General features: G+C 52.9%; 3 protein-coding genes and 1 long non-coding RNA gene across 5 annotated transcripts in view; 3 read left to right on the top strand and 1 right to left on the bottom strand.

The window, feature by feature from the left end:
• KMT2A (lysine methyltransferase 2A) overlaps positions 1 to 3,866 on the top strand; it is a 40,665-nt gene extending 36,799 nt beyond the window's left edge. The window contains 1 exon segment of the mRNA XM_072979399.2: positions 432 to 3,866. Coding sequence (XP_072835500.2) covers positions 432 to 707 — 276 coding nt within the window. The 3' untranslated portion in view covers positions 708 to 3,866.
• On the bottom strand, positions 3,601 to 19,394 carry LOC140701923 (uncharacterized). The gene is made up of 2 exons (XR_012080940.2): positions 19,309 to 19,394; positions 3,601 to 4,036 (listed from the first exon to the last, which is right to left on the bottom strand). It is a non-coding gene; the product is annotated as an uncharacterized LOC140701923 (long non-coding RNA).
• Positions 15,298 to 16,991, top strand: TTC36 (tetratricopeptide repeat domain 36). Its single transcript, XM_020794834.3, has 3 exons — positions 15,298 to 15,473; positions 15,869 to 16,054; positions 16,624 to 16,991. Exons 1-3 carry the CDS (start codon positions 15,356 to 15,358, stop codon positions 16,917 to 16,919), a joined length of 600 nt encoding a protein of 199 aa, XP_020650493.1. The 5' UTR covers positions 15,298 to 15,355; the 3' UTR covers positions 16,920 to 16,991.
• On the top strand, positions 18,571 to 23,298 carry TMEM25 (transmembrane protein 25). 2 transcript variants are annotated; one of them, XM_078379550.1, is made up of 8 exons: positions 18,571 to 19,212; positions 19,335 to 19,664; positions 20,057 to 20,347; positions 20,844 to 20,975; positions 21,079 to 21,109; positions 21,412 to 21,512; positions 21,620 to 21,727; positions 22,473 to 23,298. In XM_078379550.1, the coding sequence occupies exons 1-8, from the start codon at positions 19,140 to 19,142 to the stop codon at positions 22,556 to 22,558; spliced, it is 1,152 nt and encodes a 383-aa protein (XP_078235676.1). In that variant the 5' UTR covers positions 18,571 to 19,139; the 3' UTR covers positions 22,559 to 23,298. The 2 variants fall into 2 exon arrangements, with proteins under 2 accessions (XP_078235676.1, XP_072835525.2); XM_072979424.2 differs by having other exon boundaries at positions 18,576 to 19,212; positions 22,508 to 23,298.
• Positions 23,299 to 23,437: the final 139 nt, after the last annotated feature.

Here is a 23,437-nt window from a genome sequence, read left to right as displayed (position 1 = left end):
AAGCCGGGAGGGCAGGGAGGAAGGCATCCCTTGCCCTGCGCTGGGAAGGGAGCAGAATCGCTGTGTAGCTCCCGCAGCCAAGCACACAGCAGAGGGGACCGGTGCCAGGAAAGGGTAAGGGATGCAGAGGGCTCTCGGTTGACCTCCTCGCTGCCGAGATGGGCTGCTGAGCTGGGCGCAGGGTGGGATGAGGCCTCCCGGTGGAGGAAGGGGCTTCTTCCGGGGAAGAGCAGCCCAGGGCTCTCGTCCCTGCCCAGAGCCCACCGGGGTGTTTGCAGGGTGGATGCCCCATCCCGGCACTTGGGAGCCAAAGGGCAGTGTGGGCCTTTTCAACTGGGGGCAGTTCCCTGGAGCAGGTCAGCGCCGGCGTGGCATCCGGTCCCAAGAGGCAACCCCTCCTCCTCTTTCCCCCTCCCTGCTTGTGGCTCCAGGGCATCGGCTGCTACATGTTCCGCATCGATGACTCGGAGGTGGTCGATGCCACCATGCACGGGAACGCGGCCCGCTTCATCAACCACTCGTGCGAGCCCAACTGCTACTCCCGGGTCATCAACATCGACGGGCAGAAGCACATCGTCATTTTCGCCATGCGCAAAATCTACCGCGGCGAGGAGCTGACCTACGACTACAAGTTCCCCATAGAAGACGCCAGCAACAAGCTTCCGTGCAACTGCGGGGCGAAGAAGTGCCGCCGCTTCCTCAACTGACCGAAGCAGGGCAGGGGGCGGCCTTGGCCACCTGGGCGCACGGTGCCTCCAGCCGGAGGCTTGGGCTGGGCCCCTTCGCCGGGCCGGGTTCTTCGCTGACCTCTTGACTTTGAACAGGGTCTTGCCCAGAGAAGGGATTGGTCCCCTGGAGGAGGAGGAGGAGGAGGAGGCGGCAAAGCCTAGTGGGCTCCGTTTAGCCCACCTGCTGCTGGCCAGTAGCCCTCGGGTGGTGTGGACTTGACACGACAGGCAGAGGCCTCCGGACTGGCCCTTTTTGCCTGGGATGGGTCCGGGTCATGGGTGGCCGTTCCCCTGAATGTGGAGCTCTCCGTGGTTGCGCCATCGCTCAGGCTGAGCAGGCCAAGGGCCCCGAGCCATGTGGGGAAGAGGAGGAGGAAGAGGAGCTGGCTGTTTCCCTGGCCCCATGATCCAGCCCCCCTTTCCCCCCCCCCGGGCACAGAGCCTGCCAGCAAGCAGACACCCCTGCGTTGTTCCAGGGAAGCAGCTGCTGCACAAGATGGAAGGAAGAAGGGGTGCCGGAGGGCTGGGGCGATGGGGAGCGAGTGTTGGCCTTCTCCAGAAGCTGCCGTTAAAAGTGAAGTGTGCCCCCCCATCCCCTCCAGGGTGACCTCCTTGGGAGGCGGGGGGGGGGCTTTTCCAAGCAGCACAACTTCCTTCCAGCCCCTTTCAGTTGAACCCTCTTGAATTATGTCATTGGATTTGCTTTGATTCTGTTTACAATTTTAGTATTTAAGGTTTTGTAAATGTAAGTATATTTTCTATATTTTTCTATGAGAAGCACTTCACAGGGAAGAGCGCTTAGGAGGGTCTGTTTCTCCCCACCCCCCACCCCCACCCCAAGTTGTGGTGTCATCCTGATATGAAAGGCTCCGTTTTTCATGCCCTTTTTCTGTTCACGGAATAGGCTTCAGGGAGTTGCCGGCCAGGCGTCCCCTCCGGGTCTTCTTCGAGGGCCAGAGGGTGCTTGGAGGGGTTTCCCGTTTTTCTGGCACTGGCCGGGGCCGCCGCCGCCACCTCCTCCTCCTCTCCCGGAGAGCCCCGAAGGTCCCGAAGGCAACCCCTCCTCTCCTCTCAGCCTCCCTGGAGGGAAAGAGGACTGGCGGGTGGGGTGGGGGTGGGGGGGGTTTCTCCCTCTGCCGCCTCCCCAGTTCCTTCACTCCTCCTTCCAGCTCCCGGAGGGCTCCTCGTCCACCGGCCCATCAGGCCACCCCTTGAGAGGGGAAAGGTCTCTGATGGTCTCCAGGGCAAAAACTGAGCAAGGAGGAAAGGAGCCACTCCAGGCCCCGTGAGACGCCCTCCTGGAGGGCCGCTGGACTACAAGCTTGCCCCTCAAGAGTTCCCACTTCCCTGGTTGGTCCTGTGGCTGGCCTTCCACTGGGACAGGAGAGTCCCCACCCCACCCTTCTTCCCCCTGGCAGGCCAAAAATGGCCTTCTGGCCTGCACAAAGTGGGCCTGGACTCCTCAGTTTCTCGGGGTGGGGGGTGGGGGAGACGGGGACGCAGGGAGCAAAAGCTGATCTGGCACTGCCTGGTCAAAAGGGCAGGGCAAGAGCCGTCCACCTGCCTTCCATCCTAGGTTAGGCCAAAGAGGAGGAGTGCGAGGTCGTGACCACCGCAGGCTGTGCCGTCTGTCCTGTGTGCCTCCCTCCCTCCCTCCCGCCTGCCTGCCTTCCCTGTCTTGTCAACTCGGAGCAGGAGCCCACAGTGGGGGGGGGGAGCAGGATTTTGCTGCTGCGGCAGCTCAGTTCGCCTTGGGCCGTCCTGAGCAGCCCTCTCTCTGGCCAGTCAACACCAAGAGCGACCGCCTTTGCCCCCCCCCTCCTGCCAGCGGAATGGGGGGGCCTCTCCCGCCACGCACACAGATTGGCTCTCGGGGTTGTGGGGGGGGAGAAGCAGAAGAAACCGCTCTGTGCCACTTCCTGGCTATATGAATGTATATTTCTAAGAACTGACAGATCACGATCCCTGAGAATACTAAAAGAGTCGACCCTTTAAGGTGTTTATTTTTTTAAAGGAAAAAAAAGCGGGTCACTTGAAAGGGCTGGGCTCTCGTCGTCTCGTCTTTTGCGAAGCAATACTGGGTCCTTTGCGAGGGAATCCTGACCCTCCCATCCAGGTGGCCGGTCTCTCCTCCTCCTCCTCCTTCTCCTTCCCTGTCCCACACATCTGCAAGTTTTTGTAACTCTAAATAGGGATAGATCTATAGATATATATATATATGTATGTATGTTTGTATGTATGTATGTTTGTATGTATGTACGTATAGGAACTAATAGCGTACTGCACCATGCCTTGCAACCTGGCTTTGAATTCTCTTTAACCTGTGAGATACCGGTAGTGTTTCAATCGGCTACTAAGGCAGGAAAATTAGCAAGCCGGTGTGCGTGTGTGCGTGCGTGCGTGTATGTATGTATGTGTTTCAGGGCTTCCCTCTTTCTAAGAGGATGTCCTGCAAGCAGGGGGAGCTTAGTGGATGCTCTGCATCCTGTCCCCCTAGAGAGCAAGGCTGGGAGCAGGGGGCCCGGCTACAATTCTCCTGGCCTTTCCGTGTTAGCAGTTAGTCCGTGTCCAGCTTGCCTCTTGCTGCTGCTGCTGCTGCTCCTCCCTTCCCTCTCTGGGGTTCCAGTCCGTGGTGTGCCATAATGGCGTGGTGTGCTTTCCTGGCATCTTAACAAGGCCCCCACAGCTTTGTCCCTCTTGCCACCGCCCAGAACTGTGCTCGTGATGTCTCTTGGGTTCCCGTGTGAATTATCGTCTCTAGCTGTGCACAAGCTACGCAAACAGGGTTCTCTTCCGGACAAAATAGCCACTTATCATGTATGAGCAATTTCTCTCTCTTGCTTTTCCTCTCTCTACTTCCAAATGGTTTGGATTTATCTTTTTGTTTGTTTTTTCTAAAAAAAAGAAAAGAAAAGAAAAAAAGGAAAGATATCTCTGTGCTTCATCAGTGTTAAGTCCCTGTCATCACAGGGAGGAAGGACGTCCTTTCAAAAGTTCAAGAAATGGCTGAAATACTGAATGTAAAAATAAGTGTATATAGTTGTACAAAAAAAGGAGTTTTTAAACATGTTTATTTTCTATGCACTTTTTTATTTAAGTGATAGTTTAACTAATAAACATGTCAAGTTTATTGCTTCAGATGATGATGGTCTTTCATTGATTGACCATCGCTGCAGGGGAGGTTTTCCCAGGGCTGCTTCGGGAAAGAAGGCAGCAAAACCAGGGTCTGCCCCTTCTTAAGCCCGTTCTTCTCATGCAGGCCTCTGGACTCTGCTGTGGCCTGAAGATGGCTGCGCTCTGGCACCTGCCTGCAAGAGATGTCAGGAGAGGCAGGTTTAAGAAGCAGCCGTGGGATGGTTGAGTAGAAGCAAAATTCAAAGGGGGAGTGGGGGGGTGTCATTCCTGAAAATCTGTTCCAGATTGGTTGCAAAATGGCATTTGCTGAGCCTGTGGGAGACAAGAGGGCCCGTTTGCGTGCCCCAAAGAACCCGCTCTAACTGCTTGTGGCACCTCTAGAACCAACAGGTTCATTTCACCTGGGCTTTTGCGGATTACAATGTACTTCCTTGGAATCTTCATGAGACGAATGGATTTCCTGCCCGAGTAAATGCTGTCAGTCCCAATACAGCCGTTTGCAGAGACAGGCTGCAATTTTTGTCTGTTTCTGCATATATAATAAAAGACAAAACCAATGTTTTGTGGCACCCCTAAGACTTTACAGATTTAGTGAGATCTGTCACGGATGAGAACACGCTTCGGTCTTTCTCTTTGATCCATTGAGATCTCCCCATAGCATTTGGAGAGGCCCACGGACCCCAAAGTTGACTTGGATCAGGGAAATGGGAGCCACCTTGCATGTTCCACCCCCCAAAAAAGGAGATCTCATTCAGATGCCTATGCGACTTAAGAAAGAGAGAGATCTGACAATTAAAAACGGAACGTACCTGCATTTTTCCTGGCTGGGGCACAGGAACTGGGAAGACTCGCTGTATGGATGCGCCACTTGCTAGTTGTCCTAACAGAGTGGACGGTGACCCCCATAGGAACCCTGGGCAAGCTGAGAAGTATCCTGAACTGCCCTCCCACTTCTTTTTATACATTTATTAAACAAACATCTGATCTAAACAACATAAACGTTACACCACAATAAAATAAAATTATATAATACACCAGTGCCACCATCATCCTCTGGGCCAGCATTAATATTTTTAGAATTCATTCAGTCAATTTTCTCTCCGAAAGCTCATTGTTTTCCCTCTGCGTATACGCCTTCCCTCTCCGAAATACACATTCCAAGAATTCACTCCATATTTTCTTAAAATCATTATTTGGTAGGCCTCTTCTTATTTTCATATCGCATGTTGTGAGTTATTGGTCCCATAAATGAGATCAAAAACCACGAAACAGGAAAATCCAGGCCCCATTCACTCCCATTCGAAATTAAACTGCTTGAGTCAACACAGTTCCTGGGACATGAACTCTTGGCAGCCTGCATTTAAAGTCTGTTTCGATTTTATTAAAAGGAATCACTTAATACCGTATCTTTACGGTTTAATGACTCAATTTTGGTAACGTAAGCCAAATTAATTATCTATAAGGAAACTGTTCTGTTCAAAGGACTAGAAAGACCAATTATTAAACAGCATAAGTTTATTTAAGTGAACAAAGAAAACATTTCTCTACAGTTTCATTTCTAAGCAACAGCATAACAGTTCAGCACCTTCTATAAAAATTAACTATTAAACAAAACAAAACTAAACTATAAACTAAGGTAAGCAAACGATATTCTTACGCAGTCCATATTGTTGAATTAGGTTCCTTCGCTTGGATCCAAGAAATGCGACGCCATGTTTCAGAAACCCCAAAAACTCTCTTCTCTCTCAAGTTACTTTTTCCAACCTCTTGTAAATTTCTCCAACCTGCCCCCTCCTGACATATTCAACCAATCATGAAGGCAAGAATTAGCATAGGGTACGCCCTACTTTCCCACCAACACCAAAGAATTGTTTATCATTCAGGTTAGAGATATTTTGACTCTGCCGTGTTTTCCTCTCCAGCTGCGCGATAAGAAAAGCTGAAAATAACTACTAGTAATTTTCCAGAACTTAGCCTGTGTCAGACTCAAAATGGATTCCTCTATGATTAAGACATGACTACATAACCCATCTCTAATTAGAAAAATACACTTCATCACACACCCCCGCTAAATTTCTTCTAAATTCAGAACAGTTATTCTGAGCTAATTTGAAGTAAATTGATAAAACAACTAGAAGTAAATGATTATATATGGATTATAACAAACAATATAGCAATACAATCTTTTGGCACACCATTCAGTTATACAAAAAGGAAACAAGCATGTTAGTTCATTAGCCACAGTAACTACTCCAACCGTCCTCTATCTTCTTTAGCGATCAGGAACATCTGGATCTTCACAGTACATCCTGGAAAGTCCATCTGCCACCACATTTAGCTTTCCAGGTATATGTTGAACTTCAAAATCAAAATCCTGTAATGCTAAACTCCATCTTAACAATTTTTGGTTCTGAGACTTCATCTTTTGTAACCAAACCAAGGCTCTATGATCAGTTTGGAGTGTAAATTTACGCCCCCATAGATAAGGTCTTAAAAGATTAAGAGACCAATATATAGAAAGAGCCTCTTTTTCAAGGATTGCATAATGTCTCTCTCTCTCTCTAAGAGCTTTCTAGAGAAGTATGAGATAGGATATAGATTCCCATCCTCCCCTTGCTGTAACAAAATAGCTCCTAATCCAAATTCTGAAGCATCGGTTTGCAAAATGAAAGGCTTATCAAAATCAGGTGATTTCAATATAGGGGCATGAATAATCTTCGCTTTTAAGGCCTCAAAAGCCCCTTGGCACTCGGGGGTCCAATTAACTTTGACAGGCTGTCTCTTCTTAGTTAGCTCTGTCAGAGGTGTAGCCAATTCACTGAAATCAGGGATGAATTTCCTGTAATAGCCAACTACACCTAAAAATGAACGCACTTGTTTCTTGGTTTTTGGAATAGGCCAATCATTGATAGCTTGAACTTTGGCTTGCAGAGTATGAATTTCACCTTGACCAACCAAATGACCCAAATATGTGACCTTCCCTTTCATCCATTGACATTTACTAGCTTTGACAGTAAGACCAGCTTGATGAATTCTAGACAACACAGTTTCAACATGAGACATATGAGAGTCAAAATCAGAACTGAAAATAGCAACATCATCAAAATAAGCACTAGCAAAAGGTAGACCTTTTAAAACTTTATCTATCATTCTCTGAAATGATGCTCCTGCGTTTTTCAATCCAAATGGTAGCCTTTTGAATCTAAAAGTGCCTACATGAGTGATAAAAGCGGTCTTATCTCGTGAATTTTCGGCTAAATCCAGCTGCCAGTAAGCATTCTTTAAGTCAATTATGCTGATAAAATTTGCCTTGGCCAATTTTTCAATTAAATGATCCATTCTAGGCAATGGATAAGGATCTGAAACAGTAACACTGTTTAACTTTCTGTAATCCACACAGAACCTTATCTCATCAAGAATCTTGCCAGTAGAATCTTTTTTCGAAACCAGAACCACTGGAGATGAGTATGGGGATGATGATTCCTCAATTACATCCAGAGATAACATCTTTTGTATTTCTTGTTCAATCCGTAGAGCATGATCACCAACTGCTCTGTATGGACTAGATCGAATTGGCTGACTATCGGTAGTGATAATTTCATGACTGACCAAATTTGTGTAACCTGGCTTATCTGAAAAAACATCTTGATATTTGTCTAAGATTTGGTACAGCTTTCCCTTCTGGAGTGAGGTACCTGTCAAAACAAGGTTGTCAGACCAATCACCAGCATCTTCTAATTCAGCTAGCATATCAACAGGCTCATGTTCAGACTGATAACAAGCAACCTTATATTGCAAAACCATTGCAGTTCTGTCTTTATACAATTTCAACCTATTGACATGGTAACTTACAGGCTTTTTCTCAGAATTCAACATTTTTACTAAATAATTGTTATTCCCCAGTTTCTGTACCACTTCCCCTGGACCTTCCCAGCCAACTTCTAACTTAGAAGGTCTAAGGGGGTTTAAAACAAGAACCAAATCTCCCACATCAAATTCCCTGTGTCTGGAATGTCTGTCATGGTAGAGTTTCTGGGTTGATTGAGCATTTAGCAAATTGTCTTTGGCCAATTCTTGCACAGCTAACAGTTTTTCTTGCAGATTTCTGACAAAATCAGCAACTGGAACTGTGCTGCTTTTCACCACACCTTCCCAATCAGATTTCAGGAAATCCAAAGGTCCTTGTAGATTCCTCCCAAATACCACTTCACTTGGAGAGAAACCACCAAGAGAAGTGTGAGCAGAACTTCGATAAGCAAATAAAACAAATGGTAACAGATCGTCCCAAATGTTACCATACACCTGTACCATGGTCTTGATCATCCTCAGTAAGGTTTGTTGACCTCTCTCAATTAACCCATGACTTTCAGGATGATAGGCGGAGCTAAATTTTATTTCTATTCCACTAAGTTCACAAATTTTGTCCATTAAGGAGCTACGAAACGCCCCCGCCTGATCACAAATTATCTGAGATGGTACTCCAATACGTGAGCACAAGTCTATGATGATGCGTGCAATGGTGGAAGCTCTTAAATTACTCAACGCATAGGCCTCGATCCAACGACTAGCTTGGCAGATGAAAGAGATGATGTATTTCTTTTTAGACTTAGTTGGAACAAAAGGTCCCATGACATCCATTTGCAAACATTGGAAAACTTGATCAGGTATGTCCATTAAGAGCATTTCCGACTTCGTCTTATCGGTCTGATAACCTGTTTTTTGGCAATAGTCACATGAACTGACATAGTCCTTCACATTTTTGTTAATACCAGGCCAATAAAAATGCTGAGAAATTCTTTTTAAAGTTTTTTGCACACCTTGGTGACCACTAGATGGATTGTCATGAGCTAATTCAAGAATCCTCAGTCTGTATTCCTGTGGTACTACTAGCTGTTGTGTGGGTTGCATGTTCAAGTGTGATTTGGGATGATATTCTCTATACAAAAGTCCATTCTGGCCCCACACAAAGTTAACTTGCTGTGTTATTGGGTTTTGAGCATAGTCATCTGCTTGTGCTCTCAAGGAAGCTAGTGAGGGATCAGTCATTTGCTTCACTTTAAACTCAGCTGACCCCATAGGCACTGATTCCTCTATTTCCACTTCCGTATTAGCTGCATTATCTTGTTCTGCCACTAGATGTTGCTGCCGGTCTAAGTTTGTAGTAGGGACAGCTTCATCAGAAACACTCCCAGTCTCTGCTTTTTGGGTTTGGGAACGGGTAACCACGTTAACAGCAGGACCTTCCTGACTCTGCTTAAAATTCAAATAGGTGAGGTCATTCCCCAGCAAGAAGTCAGGTTTCCCCTCATGAGTGAGGCAAAGTTTAGTACCACGCCAATTTTTGAACGATAATTCCACAAACGCGAGAGGAATATGTTGTTCTCCCGCCTCTCCTGAACCATAGGTCCTAATGGGTAACCTCAAATTGTCCAAAATCAGTTCTGGGTGCAAAAATTTTCGGGATATGGAAGAAAGTTCAGCACCAGAATCACTGTAAGCATTCAGAACCACCTGTTCCTTATCAGAATACAAAATCACCTCTTCAGAATAAGTTTTCATAGCCCATACTTTCTGAGACTCAGGGATTACGCAACCCGGGTCCATTAGGGTATACTTTTTCCCCTGTGGAGACTGTCTTATAACTCCTGCTTGTTCTCCTCCACGAACGTCTAATATTTGAGGCACATAGTAATTTACCGCTGCCTGTCTATCACTGGCTAGTGAAGCGGTAGTACTCCCACTGGGTTGATTCTGTCTAGGCACTGTGCCCATGACAGCCTGGCCTTGAGTTGGTACTTGTTGACTCTCTGGGGTGTTAGGGCTTACCAGAGATACTTTGGGTGTGCCTCCCTTGGATTTGCGTGGCGCTGGTACCGGTGTCCTAACATCTGACTTCCTAGCTTGACTAGGGGGTCCTTGAGATAGTGCACAGTCCTTTTGTAGATGAGGGCCACCGCATTTGAAACAAGCAAAAGTGGGTCTGCTTTGATTTGGAGCTAAACTCCTGCGCTGATCAGTTGAAGTCTGCCTATACTCTTGATGGTAAGGCTTTTTAAAGTCAGGCTGGCTTTGTCTCTTAGGTGCCTCTGCTCTAGGCGCCTCTGCTCTGGCTCTAGGCGCTGGTTCAGGCTTTCTAAACGATAACAATTCGTCAGTCCTCAGCGCAAGGGATTGGAGGTCTTTAAATTCTCTCTCTAGTAAAGAACTCCTCAACTCTAAAGGGACCAAGTTCATAAATTGCTCCATGAATAATGCCTTTCTCATATCTGCTACAGATCTGATTTTCAAAGAGTCCAGCCATTGGTCTCCTAAAAATTCCAGCCTGTCAGCTAAAGCTGCATAACTCTCATTAGGCAGTTTTTTGATTTTCCTAAAATTCTGCCTCAATAGCTCTCTTGTATATCCATAACGCTGTTTAATAACCCAAACTAATTCAGACCAATCATAATCTTCCTCAGCCACTTTGGCCACGATTGTGGCGAGTTGACCGGAAATTTGGGAACGAAGGAGTTTCGGAAACCACTCTCTAGGTATCTCCAAATCTTGGCAAGATTGCTCGAAATTCTTAAGGAAGCTCAACACACAATCGCCCTCCTGGTATCTAGGTAGACTTCCCCTATCCACACTGGCTATAGAGTCTTTAATTGCCTGTTTGGCCTTTCTCTTTTCCTGCAGCTCTTGCACTTTTTGCTCCCTGCACTTATTCTTCACTTTCTCAGCCTGATTCAAAGTGTTAACAAACTCCTTTTGGGTCCTCACTAGATCTGCAACCAGCTGGGTCAGTTCCTCAGACGCTGGCATCGGTGTGGGTGGATTCCGCCCCCCCGCACCAGACGGATTCTCACCAACGGCTTCCTCTGTCGGTCGGGGATGTTGCTCCTCCGCTCGCCCTCTGGAATCTCTCCGGCTTGGAATAGGCAATGGGTCAAACTCCTGGGGGTACCCAGCCATTTGTAAATCCAATTGGTCTTCTTCAACTGATTCTTCCACAATTGATTGTTCCCCCTCCGATTCATCCATCAACAACCTCAATTCGGGGGATGTTTTCCTGCGGCCAGTTCTCCTCTCAGTAACATGCTGAGCCATGCTGACTGCTTGCAGCCGCTAAGCTGTAAAACTCCCACTGTTTCGGCAATAAATTACCGCCAGCCATAAAACTGCCCTGACAGCCCTGATAAGGTGCCGTGCCTTAGCCGTGCCTAGCAACGAAAAAGCTTACTTTAGAAATTTACACCTAGTCCTTTAACAGAATCCGCCCCCACAACTGACCCTTTTCAGCCAGGGCTTCAGTTGAAAAGAAATAGAGCAGAGAAAAAAAAAAATATTTAACCAGTTAGCAGGACAACCCACGCTGTGTTGCTGCTTTTTTCAAACTGAAAGCAGTCCGTGCCTGACCCTCAGCTTCAATTTACAACAGCATCTGGATAAATCCAAAGCAAACTGTGTGTAAAGAGAAAGCCCGGGCGTAACACTACTGAAATCAGGTTGCAAATCAGGCCCGTGGATCGTAACACCGTGCCACCATGTGAGTTATTGGTCCCATAAATGAGATCAAAAACCACGAAACAGGAAAATCCAGGCCCCATTCACTCCCATTCGAAATTAAACTGCTTGAGTCAACACAGTTCCTGGGACATGAACTCTTGGCAGCCTGCATTTAAAGTCTGTTTCGATTTTATTAAAAGGAATCACTTAATACCGTATCTTTACGGTTTAATGACTCAATTTTGGTAACGTAAGCCAAATTAATTATCTATAAGGAAACTGTTCTGTTCAAAGGACTAGAAAGACCAATTATTAAACAGCATAAGTTTATTTAAGTGAACAAAGAAAACATTTCTCTACAGTTTCATTTCTAAGCAACAGCATAACAGTTCAGCACCTTCTATAAAAATTAACTATTAAACAAAACAAAACTAAACTATAAACTAAGGTAAGCAAACGATATTCTTACGCAGTCCATATTGTTGAATTAGGTTCCTTCGCTTGGATCCAAGAAATGCGACGCCATGTTTCAGAAACCCCAAAAACTCTCTTCTCTCTCAAGTTACTTTTTCCAACCTCTTGTAAATTTCTCCAACCTGCCCCCTCCTGACATATTCAACCAATCATGAAGGCAAGAATTAGCATAGGGTACGCCCTACTTTCCCACCAACACCAAAGAATTGTTTATCATTCAGGTTAGAGATATTTTGACTCTGCCGTGTTTTCCTCTCCAGCTGCGCGATAAGAAAAGCTGAAAATAACTACTAGTAATTTTCCAGAACTTAGCCTGTGTCAGACTCAAAATGGATTCCTCTATGATTAAGACATGACTACATAACCCATCTCTAATTAGAAAAATACACTTCATCACACATGTCAGTTTATCATCAATTGTCATATCCCATAGTTCTCTGTACCATTCCTCTAAATTGAGTTGGTTATCATTTTTCCAGTTTCTTGCAAAGATTAACCTTGCTGCCGTAACCATTATTAATATTAAGTATTTTCTTCTTTGTCGCCTCTATGAATGCACACAAATGGGTTAGACTTCTCGGAATATTCTAGCGCTTAAAGAAACAGGATTAGTAGGACATTTCCCTGTAGCACGCATGCTCCATCCGCCCATAATACGTCCGTTCCTTCTTGCTGCCGCTGCGATCGGACTCCTTTGCGACGTCTAGAGCAAACCTCTCTTTGTATTTTTGGCTTTTTTCACTTCGGACTGTCTACTTATTTACAATTTCTGGATCGCGGACTTTGTCTCTATGGCTGCGGTTTGATTTGATCTACGGTATTTGATTAGGACTACTCATGGTTGACGTTTTCCCGTGAGTTATTTCCCCTTTCCCACCTATTTTTATGGCCGCATCAGGCCCCTTTAAATGTTGTACTTCGTGTGCCAACAAGATTCCCTTTACCAACGGCCACTATTGCTGTTTATTTTGCTTAGGGGAAAGACATCAGGCACACTCCTGCCTGGAGTGTAAAAAAAATTGACCAAGCTGGCGCTTAAGCTCCGCTTGCAGCAAAATCACTCTCCCCCTCGAGCTCAGCGACTATGGAGCCTCCCGTAGCTTCTGTGCCTCCTGCTCCTCGTCCGGAGCCTGCTGTTCTGCTGACTCCGTAATTTCTTATTAATCCTCATTCATTTATTTCCATTGCAATAACAATTCATCATTATCTGCCATTCTTTCAGTTTTTCTGTAATCTTTATAGGAAGCATCCAAAATATAAAATTCAATTTAGAAATAATTTTCATTTCGCATAATGTCACTCTACCAAACCAAGAAATCTTTAATTTTTGATAATCTGTTATCCTTCCAGTTATCTCGTTTTTAATCTATCAAGATTTATTTTAATTATATCCTATAAATTCCAAGTAATATTAATCCCTAAATATTTAATAATATTTCCCGTTTTACCTTTAAATATTGTTTTTCATTCTTATTTTCTCCTCATGCGAGTGGTTTAACAATAAACAATCTGACTTCCCCAATTTATTTCTAATCCCGTTTTACCCTCTAATTCCTCCAAATGTGACTTAAGGCTTTTTGTTGTTTCTATTGGATTTTTAACTATTAGTAATGTGTCATCAGCAAACAAGTTTATCTTACCATTTTCTTTATGATCTATCCCTACAATCTGTTTTTAATCTCTAATTATCTGGGCCAATAATTCTATTATCATTGTAAATAATACATGAGATAAGAGGCAACGTTGTCTTGTACCTTGGCCTAGGTGTACTGTCTCAGTTATTCCATCATTAACTATTATTCTAGCTGTATTCTGTGAATATAATTGGTGAATTATCTGCCTAAAATTAGGTCCAAACCCAAAATATTTGATTTATATCTTTAACATATCCCATTCCATTGAATCAAATGCTTTAAATATAGGTAACAATAGTACTCTGGCTTTATAGTTTCTTTAGCTAAGTGCATTAAATTAAGCACCCTTCTCATTAAATCTGACATTCGTCTGCCTTGTATAAATCCATTTTGATATTTTTCAATGTAACTCCCCATAAAGCTATTTAATCTCTTTGCCATTATTGCCGTGAATATCTTAGCATCTTGATATCAGTTATATGGGTCTGTATGCTTCCATATTTATTGGATTTTTATCTGGTTTCAATATTAAAACAATCAATGACTTTCCATGATTGTGGGATTTCCTCTCCCATTAATATCTTATTAAATAACACACTTAACTTTGGTATAAGAATCTTTTTAAATACGTTATACTATTCTGGGCCTAATCCATCTGTTCCGGGGGTCTTTCCTGTCTTTAAGTTATTTATAATAACCTCTATTTCTTTATCAGTAATTAATTGTTCCATTCCCCCACCCCCACTTCTTTGCGCTGCAGATCCAGCACCTCGTGGGCATCTAGTGGATGCCGCCTGTCGCTGCCGAAGCCAGTTGCTGGAGCTGGGGGGGGGGTTGGCACAGATACGGATCTGTTCCTTTCCTCTTCAGCAGGTGGATGCAATGCGCTTCAATTTAGCTCTCCTTCCTTGTGAAGGACACACGGGTTTTGCAACCGAACAAGCCGTTCTCATTCAATCTGAGATCATTCTATTTCTGGATCAACTAGCTGGATCCAGCATCGTGAACATCTCAGGTGCCGGATGCTTCTTGTGGCCCCCAGGCTGCAAGGCCCCGGAGGTCATTGGTTATACTTTGAACTCATGTTGGGCTAGCCAGGAAACTAAACAGATAACACTTGTTTGCAGATGCAGGTTTTCAGGTGGGCTGGCAGGCAGGGAAGGTCGGTCCCTCGATAGGAGAGGTGGCCCCCAAAATCTATGCTTCTGCCCTGTCTGTGCCATCCTCGCATACTAAGCTGGGTTAGAGGGCAGGCTGTTTCTCTTGCCCTGAAGAAGGGGGCTGGGGCTGTTGTGTGCCAGCCCAGAAAAGCCCCCCCCCCCGTTGGAGCCGAACTTCCTGGTCTAAAAACCCGGCGGGGCTCTTCAGCATCTCCTTCAGCAACAGGAAAACACGAAGGCGGCTCTCCTGAGCCAGGCCTTCCTCCACTTCTCCCCCGCTGCGGTCGCTGTTCTGACCGGCCCCAGGCGACCCTCGGTCTCCAGTCTGGGCTTTCGGGTGCGGGGAGTCCCCCCTCTTTCGGTAACCACAGGGACGTGGCGGTGGGGGGAGTGGGGTCTGGGAGGCTTCCAGGGGCGCCTCCCTCTTCGGCGGGGTTGGGGTGTAACCCGGCCTGGAGGAAGCCCCTCTTTCCGAGTCCACCCGGTGGGAGCTCCATTTCTTCGCCAGCCCCCACCCACGTCGCTGGGAGCGCGCCTGGCCGTCCAGGGGCCAAAGAGCAGCCTTCGGGAGGTGGCCCAAGCGTCTCTCCCTTCCCCCCCCGTCCCGTCCCTCCTGCTACGCCCCTGGCGTGATTGGCTGAGCGGAGGCCTGCCCCTTGGCCCCGGTTCCCCACCCCCACCCGATGGCTTAGCCGGTCTGGATCCCAGCGGCAGGGACCTTCCCCGCCAGCTGTGCAAGATGGCAACAGCCCACGACAGGGCGGTTTTGCGGAGGATCTTCCACCCGGACGCGCCTTTCGGGGAGCTCTCCGGCGAGTCGGAGGAGGAGGAACTGGAAGGGGGGGCCCGGGCGGACGGTAGGCCGGGTTTCTCCCCGAAGGGCGTGGGGGAGGAAGCCCTTCTTCCCCAAAGAGACCCCGGCGGCCAGGCCTTGCGGGCCAAGGGCCAGCCGTCGGGGGCACCGAGAAGCTCCTGGCCGGATCCGCGGGCCCTCCTCCCCAGGCGCCCAGGGCCCGGAGCTACACCCCCACAGCCGGGAAAGTGAATGCGGACCCCCCCACCCCCACCCACCCCTAGGCTCTCGCGCGCGAAGGCCCTACAAGGACGCTCCCTGGGCTTTGAGGCAGAGGCCGAGGGCCGGAGTGGGGCGGGGCAGCATAGGGTCCGGCGCCGCTGGACTCCCTCCTTGGACCGCGGCAGTAACCGGAGTCTCCCCTCCTTTCCCCTCCCCAATGCCCGGTGGCGCTGGAAGATGCCTTCGACCCGCAGCGGCTGGAGGAAGCCACGCGACTGGAGATGCAGGGGGTGACCGCGGCCGAAGCCGGAGACCTGGACGACGCCCTGGAGAGCTTTGGCCGGGCCATCGAGCTGCTCCCCGAGCGAGCCTCGGCCTACAATAACCGGGCCCAGGCCTTCCGCCTCAAAGGCGACGTGGCGAGTAAGTCAGCCGGTGGCCTGATCCTGCGTCTCCTCTCCTATCCCCCCCCCCCAAAATGGGCCCTGCTTGCGGGGACGGGGGGCTGGCCCTGCCCGCGAACGATCCACAGCCAAGCCCGACGAGGTTGAAGGTTGGGCGCCGCTGAGGACGCTTCCGTGGGCCCACCAGGATGGCACGGAAGAGGCGAGCCTTGGGGTCGCGCAGGGGGAGCAGCCTCGTGCCCAGCCTGGGGCAGAAGCAGCAGCCTTCCGCAGGGCAGAAGGCGCGCCCTCTGACGGCCTCGGGAAGGGCCTTCTCCAACCCTCCTGGGCTCCGGAGCGGGCAGCCCAGCCGCTGCTTGCGCCAGGATCTGCCCCCTGTCCGCCGCCCGCCCACACCCGGCTGCCCGCCCGCCGGCCGAAGGGTGTCTCTGCGGAATTGCAAGCCGTGAGGGCTACAAGGGCTTCCGCCCAGGGTCCCGGGAAGACCCTGCCCGCGGCTGGCGGGGGCGGGCAGGGGGGGGGATTTTGGCCCCGCCAAGAGGGCCGGGAGACGGCCGGGCCGCCCTCACGTCTTCTCTCTCCCACGAGGTGCTCTGGAAGACTTGGAGACGGTGCTGAGGCTGAGCCAGGAGAGCGGCCCGGTGGCCCGCCAAGGGTTCGTGCAGCGCGGCCTGATCCAGCGGCTGAGAGGTCGGGAGGAGGAGGCCCGGAGGGACTTCGAACAAGCGGCCCGCCTGGGCAGCCCCTTCGCCCGCCAGCAGCTGGTCCGGATGAACCCTTACTCCGCCCTCTGCAACCAGATGCTGTCGGAGGTGATGAAGCAGCTGCGCGGCCGGCAGATCCCCCCGGGAGAGGCTTCCTCCGGGGTAGGGGGACCCAGCTGAGAGTCCCGGGGCTCGCCCGCCGGAGGAGCGCGCGGGGGGGGGGGCGAATAAAAGAGGCCTCTGCAAAAAGGTGGTCCGGCTCGGGCTGTGCTTCTTGCCCCGTCGTGGGCTCGCGTCTCGCCGCTACAGGAGAGCTTCCCGCCCCGTTCCAAACCCCGGCGCGGCTCCGATTGTTGGCGTCGGCAAGGTCTCTTCCCTGGGGCGTCCCCTCAGGCTCCGGAGGGACCTTGGCGTCCTCGAAGGGCTCGCCCGAGGCGCTGGGAGAAGCGGCGTCTCTGCCAGGGGCTCCCCTGCAGTGCCAGGAGGCGGGAGCGCCTGGCATCGCTGGCATCCGAGCCGACAGGGCAGCGGGGAGGGCGACCGGGGGTAGGAGTCCGCGGGGCTGGGGACAGGGGGGGGGTCCCTTTCCAGGCATCCCGTCGCAATCCTGCGGGGGACCCTGGAGGGGGGGCGGCCAGGCTGCAGCCCAGCAAGGCGATTCCTGGCAGCTCTGGAAATAACCCGGTGCGGCCATAGCCATCCTGCTGGCCTTGTCAGAGCCCTCAGGGTAGTCCAGGGGTTCCTAGGCCTTCTGGGAGTTGTAGTCCAAGACTATGGGGAGCGTGCGCTTCGGCGTTGGAGGGGGGTTTCTTGGTGCCTGGCGGGGACTTTGAAGTGCCGGCAGAACGATTTCCTAACGAAGAGTGGCCGTGGGCAGGCTGGGGGGGGGAGGAAGGAAGCAGGGGAAGGAGGTCGGGCCTCAGGTGGGAGCCTGACCCACCACGAAAAAGTGGGGAGGGCACCTGGGAGCGAGGTTGCTCAGAGAGCCGGTGGGCTGGCCGCGGGAGCCACGCTGGGAGGACTGCGGGGCTTTTTCCTGGCTAAGCCTTTGCCACACACAAAATGCCTACTGACGTGTTCGCTCATTTAATGTCTCGCTGGCTCTCTCACTGTAGAGGGACTCACGGAGGCTTACAAACGGTTTTAAATCACAAGTATTAGAGCAGTTGCCAATATCATACAGTAAATCACACTACTAAAAAAACAAACATACTAAAAACAATTCAGAAATATATATAACAAAAAGCTCCCCCTTTCTTCGACAGCAGTTTGCATATTCACATCAAGGCCGGGAAGGGAAGGTGACGCTGGTGCCCTCCGGACAGCCTGGGAGCAGCGACACCCAACGCCCTGCGCCCCTGTCCCGCCAAGCCTGGGCCGAGGGAGGGCTTCCCCCTAGAGGTATTAAAACCCAGCGAGTCAGAGCGACCGAGTCCCTCAGCTAACCTGGACTCAAGACCTTTGGGGCTTTACAGGTTAAAAGCGGCACTCTGAAAAACCAGGGGTGGCCAGGAGAGCGTTGGGTCCGAGGCCTTCCCGTTCTTCCTGCCCGCCGGGAGCCCCGCCGGGGGCCTCCTGGTCCCTCGGAGGTCCCTCCAGAGCCTCTCCAAAGACAGCTCCGGGTGGCGCGCGCGCCCTAGATTCATCCCGAGGGGATGTGACACGGTCCCGGGGCACCCGAGACGAGGGCCCGGTCAAGCGCTCCCCAGGGACCCGCTATTTTGACAGCTCAGAATTCAAAGGGATGCCCGCTGTTAAAAGTAACTCCTAGGCGAGGATGCTAGAAGGTGCCTTCCAAACGCCACGGAGAGGGACCGCGCGCGCGCGCGCCCGCCCGCCCAAGGACGAGGCGCCGGGGTGGGGCGCCAAGCGAGCTCAGGGCGCCCTGGGCTGTTCGAGCCCCCTCCCCGGGAACTCCGCCACCACCGAAGCCCTTGGGGGGGGCAAGCCGGGGGGGGCTCGCTCGGTCGTTCGGTCGCAGGGAGCAGCGGCCACTGGCTGAGCTCCACGAAGGCTCGTGTTTCCCGAAAGGCGGCGCTCCGGTGGGGACTCGGAAGTCAGCCGCCAGCCCTCCGCCCCCGCCCCGCTTTGCCTGCCTGCCTGCCGGCTCGGAACCCGAGGAATCCAGGCCGGTATTCCGAGACATCGGGCCCAACCGAGGCGGAAGGAAAAGGCGAGCGCGCCTCCAGCCGGCCAGTGGCGCAGCGCGGTCACCCGGGCCGGGAGGGTTCGGCGCCTTGCAGTCATGAGCTGAGCAGCCCGCCCCCTCCCCGCCTTCCTCGCCGCCGAGGGTCCTGGGTTACCCGCCCCCCCCCCCCGAGGGATGTCTGTCCCCAGGGCTGAGCCCGGCTGGTCCCTCCGGAAGGCTCCCTCGCCGGCTTGTCCTTGAGACGAGGCAGGATGGGGCCCGGACGCCCCCTGCGCGCCGCGCCGCTCCTCTTCCTGCACCTGGCCGCGCTGCGGCCGGTTCCCGGTAAGGGGAGGGAGGGAGGGAGGAGGATCGGCGGGCGGGCGGGCAGGCGGCGGAGGGGGTCGGACAAGGCTCGGACCGTCGGCCCAGCCGCCCTACCTAAGCTTCGCTCCCCTCCTGCGCAGGCTCGGCGGAGCCGGAGGCCACGATCGACGGGCGAGCGCGGTCGGTGAGCAGCCTGCGGGAGGCCGAGAACCGCACCTTCACCTGCCTGGCGGCGGCGCCCAACCTGGCCTGGTACCTCAACGGCAAGCGGCAGGAGAGCGGCGGCTCCAGCAGGCTGATGGTGGCCGAGGGCGGCGGGGACGGGGACGAGGACGCCCTCGCCGAGAGGAGCAGCAGCAGCAGCACCTTCGTCGTGACGGCGCGTCGCCTCGACCGCCAGCTGGACTGCTCCGCCACCGATCCGGCGACCGGCCACGTTTCCAATGCCTCCGTCCTGCTCAACGTGCAGTGTGAGCGGGGGGAGGGGGAGGGAGGGGGGGAGAGAAGGTCGAGGCCAAGGGTCGTCCCCCCCATCCCATCCCATCCCCCCTCCCCGGGTAGCTGGAAGCTGGTGGGGAGCTCTTCTTGCCCAGGAGGGCCGGCTTCCTCTGCCCGGCCCCACCTGAGGAGGAGGAGGAGGAGGAGGATGTGCCCAGCTCAGCAAGTGACCCGGCCTGGCCTCCTTCCCAGCTCAGATGGGGGGGGGGCTTGGCCATGACAGGGCGGCTCAAAGCGGCCCTGCTTTGCCCTGGCCTGCCTGCCTGCAGGAACTGCCTCCCCCTCCCCCGTGCTGCCCCTCCCTCCCCCCTCCCCCCCTCCTCTGGCAGAGAACAGCCCCAGCGTTTGTGTCTCCCGCCTGCAGTCAAGCCCGAGATTGTTGAGCTGGACGCCCACTACGAGGAAGGGAGGGAGCCTGGGCTCCTGCTGGTGCTCTTCGCGCTGGTCCAGGCCAACCCACCGGCCCAGATCACCTGGGTGGACCAAGACGGGCGGACCATGGTCAACACCTCCACCTTCCTCATCGTGGACACCAAGACCTACCCCTGGCTCACCAACCACACCGTGCAAGTCCAGCTCAGCAGCCTGGCCTCCAACTTCTCCATCAGGGCCTCCAACGCTGTGGGCTCTGCCAATGCTTCGGTCCTGCTGCCTGGTAGGGGCTGGCATCTCCCCCGCCACACGGGGGGGGGGAGTCCTTGGAGGCCGGATAGCGCGCAGATGGCATTGGTGTAGCAGAGAAAGCAGGGTGTCCTTCCCTGCTCATGGGGCGGCACCCCCTAGGTGGTGGCCAGGGGGCGGTCCAACCTTCACCCGCTCACCCCCAGGCGCTACGGCAGGACCCTCGAGCCAAGCGGCTGCTTGCAGGCCTGAGCCCAAGTGGATGATTGCAGGGAGACTGGCCCGTCCAAGGCCCATGGAAGCCATAGCTGAGGAGGGCCCAAGGGCAGGGCAGGGCGGGAGTGGAGGGCCGAAGGGCTGTGCAGGGCCAAAGAGGGATCGGCCTCAAGGCCAGCCTGGCTCCGCCTCCTTGACCTCCTCCGGCCCAACTCTGTCAGTCAGGCGTGCCCTTTGAGCAAAGGTGATGGCGGCTTGGGGGGGGGCACCTCTGCCTCTCTGGAGGCCTCTGACCTGGATTTTTGGCTTCCCAGGCCTCCTGGACACGCGCGTCGAGCTGTCCATCCTGGCGCTTGTGGTGGTGGGTGCCGTGGCCTTGGGAACCCTCCTCTCCCTCGGCATCCTTGTCAGCTGTGTGGTCTACCGTGAGGGCAAGAAGGCGGCAGGTGGGTGCAGGGGAGGTCAGCCAGAAGAGGGTCTCCCACCCACTGCCCCCGGGGCCCACCTTTGGGAGGGCCTGACCCACTTCTCTCTCTCTTCTTGCGGCAGGACCTCAGTCCCCAGGGCCACCACCTCTGAGGTAACCTTCCCAGCTGGGGGCTCCTCCTCCTCCTCCTCCTCCCTGGGTGGGAGGGACAGAGCACTTGGTTGGCCCTTTTGTCTTCTCAAGGGTGTCACCCATCCAGGCAGCCCCCTGGGCTCGGCATTTCCATGCTTGGGGGACCCTGAGGTCTCATCTTTCCCTTGGACTAGCCAAGCATCGGAGGGGGGGCAGAGGGGGGGAAAGCAAGCAGAACCAACTAGGAAGGGGGAGTCCTTGCAGAGCCCTCCTGATGGAGGGGAAATACTTGGCCACCTCTCTCCCCTTTGGTCTCCTCGCAGGGACTCCGCCAGCCTGAGGCCCTCCACCACTCGCCTGCCGCGGGCCAACAGGTCCCTGCCGGCCAACCTGCAGCTAAACGATCTCCCTCTGGAGCCCAAGGGTGAGGCAGCGAGAGTCATCCTGGGCTGGTGGGTCCCTGCCCTCTGCATCGGAGGGATCTCGAGTGGCAAAGCACTCCAGCCAAGCTGTGCCTCTTTCCCTTCACAGCCATGTTCAGGACGGAGGGTGTGCCAGTGAAGGAGGAGGAGGAGGAGGAGGCAGAGGGAGAAGGAGCCCTTTCAGAGCCAGACAATCGCCTGGCCCTTGCGATCCAAGGTAGGGTTGGGGTGGGGGGACAGCGGGCAACAACGCCGGGCAACAACCACCCAATCCCATTGACATGGAAAATGCTGATCGGCACCTGGGAAGGGTTTTGGGAGAGGGGTGTGTGGGCAAGGAACCCCCATGGTGGCCGCGGGGGGGGGGGATGTAAATCAAAAGAACCAAATCAAGCATCAGTGCTGGGTTGGGTGGGGTCTTGTAGCTGGTGGGCAAATTTTAAAAAACCTGCTGTGACCAGTGCAGGAGGGGACGTGGGTTCTCACTTGCTTGATCCAAGGGGCCTCCACAGAGCAGTTACGAGATTTGCCATCCCAGCCTTCAGGGCTTGAAGGGTTTTCTTAACAGAAATTAAACCAAATACGATGATGCTGGAGTCTGATACAACCCCCCCCCCCCGGAACTTCTATATTTGAAAGCCAGAGGAGCACCCGCTCTTCTCTGCATTCAGGCTGGTTCCTTGGCATTTCATTCCCAAAAAAGAGATCAGGCGAGGCAGCACACTTTACTTGACCTTGTACCTGTCAGGCCCCTCTACCTGACCTTGCCGGAGTTGCTTCCAGTCCAAGAGTGCAATGCCCTGCAAGGGAGGCCAAAGGCCTGAATTCTGGCTTTGTTGCCACCCATCAGGTGATGAGGCCAAGAACCGAAGGCAGGTGCATCATGTGGGGCGTGATTTGGGCCTTTTCTGGGGCCAGATGGCCCCAGCGCCACCCACCCACCCACCCTCTTGTTCCGCCAGGAGTTGCGATCAGGTGTCTCTCTCTGGCCTTGCAGGGATCGGCCAGTTCCCTATGGTTGGATATATCTATCGAGCTTCCAGTATGAGCAGCGATGAGATCTGGTTATGATGTCCATCGCCCACACCCGCCAGCAGGTACAAAGGCCGACTTCCAGAGGGTCTGCAGGAACCATGGGTGCTTGGGTGCCCCTATGTACGGAGGCCGGCTCATCTTCCCTCGAGCAGGACCTCCCCCCCCCATGGGCCATCTCAGCAGCCAAGAGAGCATACCTGGCCGCAGCTCACAGGCACCTGAGCAAGAAGAGCAGGAAACAACGGTGCCTCTGGACTAGGCCCGCAGGACCCGTGGAGGTGCAAGAAGACAACCGCTCAGGAGCAGGGCCTCCCCACCTCCACCCACCAAAGCAGCTGCCTACCCAGGGTTTTCCTCCAGCATGGGCACCACCTCCCTCTGCCCTTTTCGCCCCACCCTGTCCCACAAAGCGGGGTGGCCTGCATGCCCGCCTCGGCTTCCATCAACAGGCTGCTGGGAAACGGGTTGGTCTCTGAGCTGCTCTTGCTGCTGCCGCCACCTCAGCGCCGAGGTGTTTGTTTGTTTGTTTTGCTGCTTTTGCAAATACCTGGATGCTGCCCAAGCAACAACCCTCGCCTCTCTTTTCCCTCTGTCCCACCGGGATGCGTCCAGGCGCTGCTAACGTGCTCCCTTCTGGCAGGTGCAGCAGAAGGAACCCAGCCTCCCTCTCGAGACCTTTTTTCATTAAGGTGACCGCTAAACATGAACTGGACTGATCAAAATAAACCCTGGGTGGGGAGGAGGGCCAAAGAAGTGCAGGTGTGCAGTCTCTGTGTCCGTCATATTCATGGGCAGGTCTGACCAGATGCAGGGGTTCCTGGAATAGAGGAAGGGCTGAGTGGGTCTTGGGCATGTCCCCAAACAGTGACCTGGGGTGCCAGGGCTCCTTGCC

This window comes from Pogona vitticeps, chromosome 8 (genome assembly GCF_051106095.1).
Source record: "Pogona vitticeps strain Pit_001003342236 chromosome 8, PviZW2.1, whole genome shotgun sequence".
Lineage (NCBI taxonomy): Eukaryota > Metazoa > Chordata > Lepidosauria > Squamata > Agamidae > Pogona > Pogona vitticeps.
Note: the sequence above shows the minus strand (reverse complement) of the source record. Positions and strands in the feature narration are given on the sequence as shown.

Excerpts from the sequence above, each read along its gene's own strand:
- TTC36 (XM_020794834.3), top strand. The coding sequence starts at position 15,356 with ATGGCAACAGCCCACGACAGGGCGGTTTTGCGGAGGATCTTCCACCCG. Across the intron at positions 15,474-15,868 it reads AGGGGGGGCCCGGGCGGACG|ATGCCTTCGACCCGCAGCGG; the intron begins GTAGGCCGGGTT and ends TGGCGCTGGAAG. Across the intron at positions 16,055-16,623 it reads CCTCAAAGGCGACGTGGCGA|GTGCTCTGGAAGACTTGGAG; the intron begins GTAAGTCAGCCG and ends CTCTCCCACGAG.
- TMEM25 (XM_078379550.1), top strand. The coding sequence starts at position 19,140 with ATGGGGCCCGGACGCCCCCTGCGCGCCGCGCCGCTCCTCTTCCTGCAC. Across the intron at positions 20,348-20,843 it reads TGCTTCGGTCCTGCTGCCTG|GCCTCCTGGACACGCGCGTC; the intron begins GTAGGGGCTGGC and ends TTGGCTTCCCAG. Across the intron at positions 20,976-21,078 it reads TGAGGGCAAGAAGGCGGCAG|GACCTCAGTCCCCAGGGCCA; the intron begins GTGGGTGCAGGG and ends TTCTTGCGGCAG.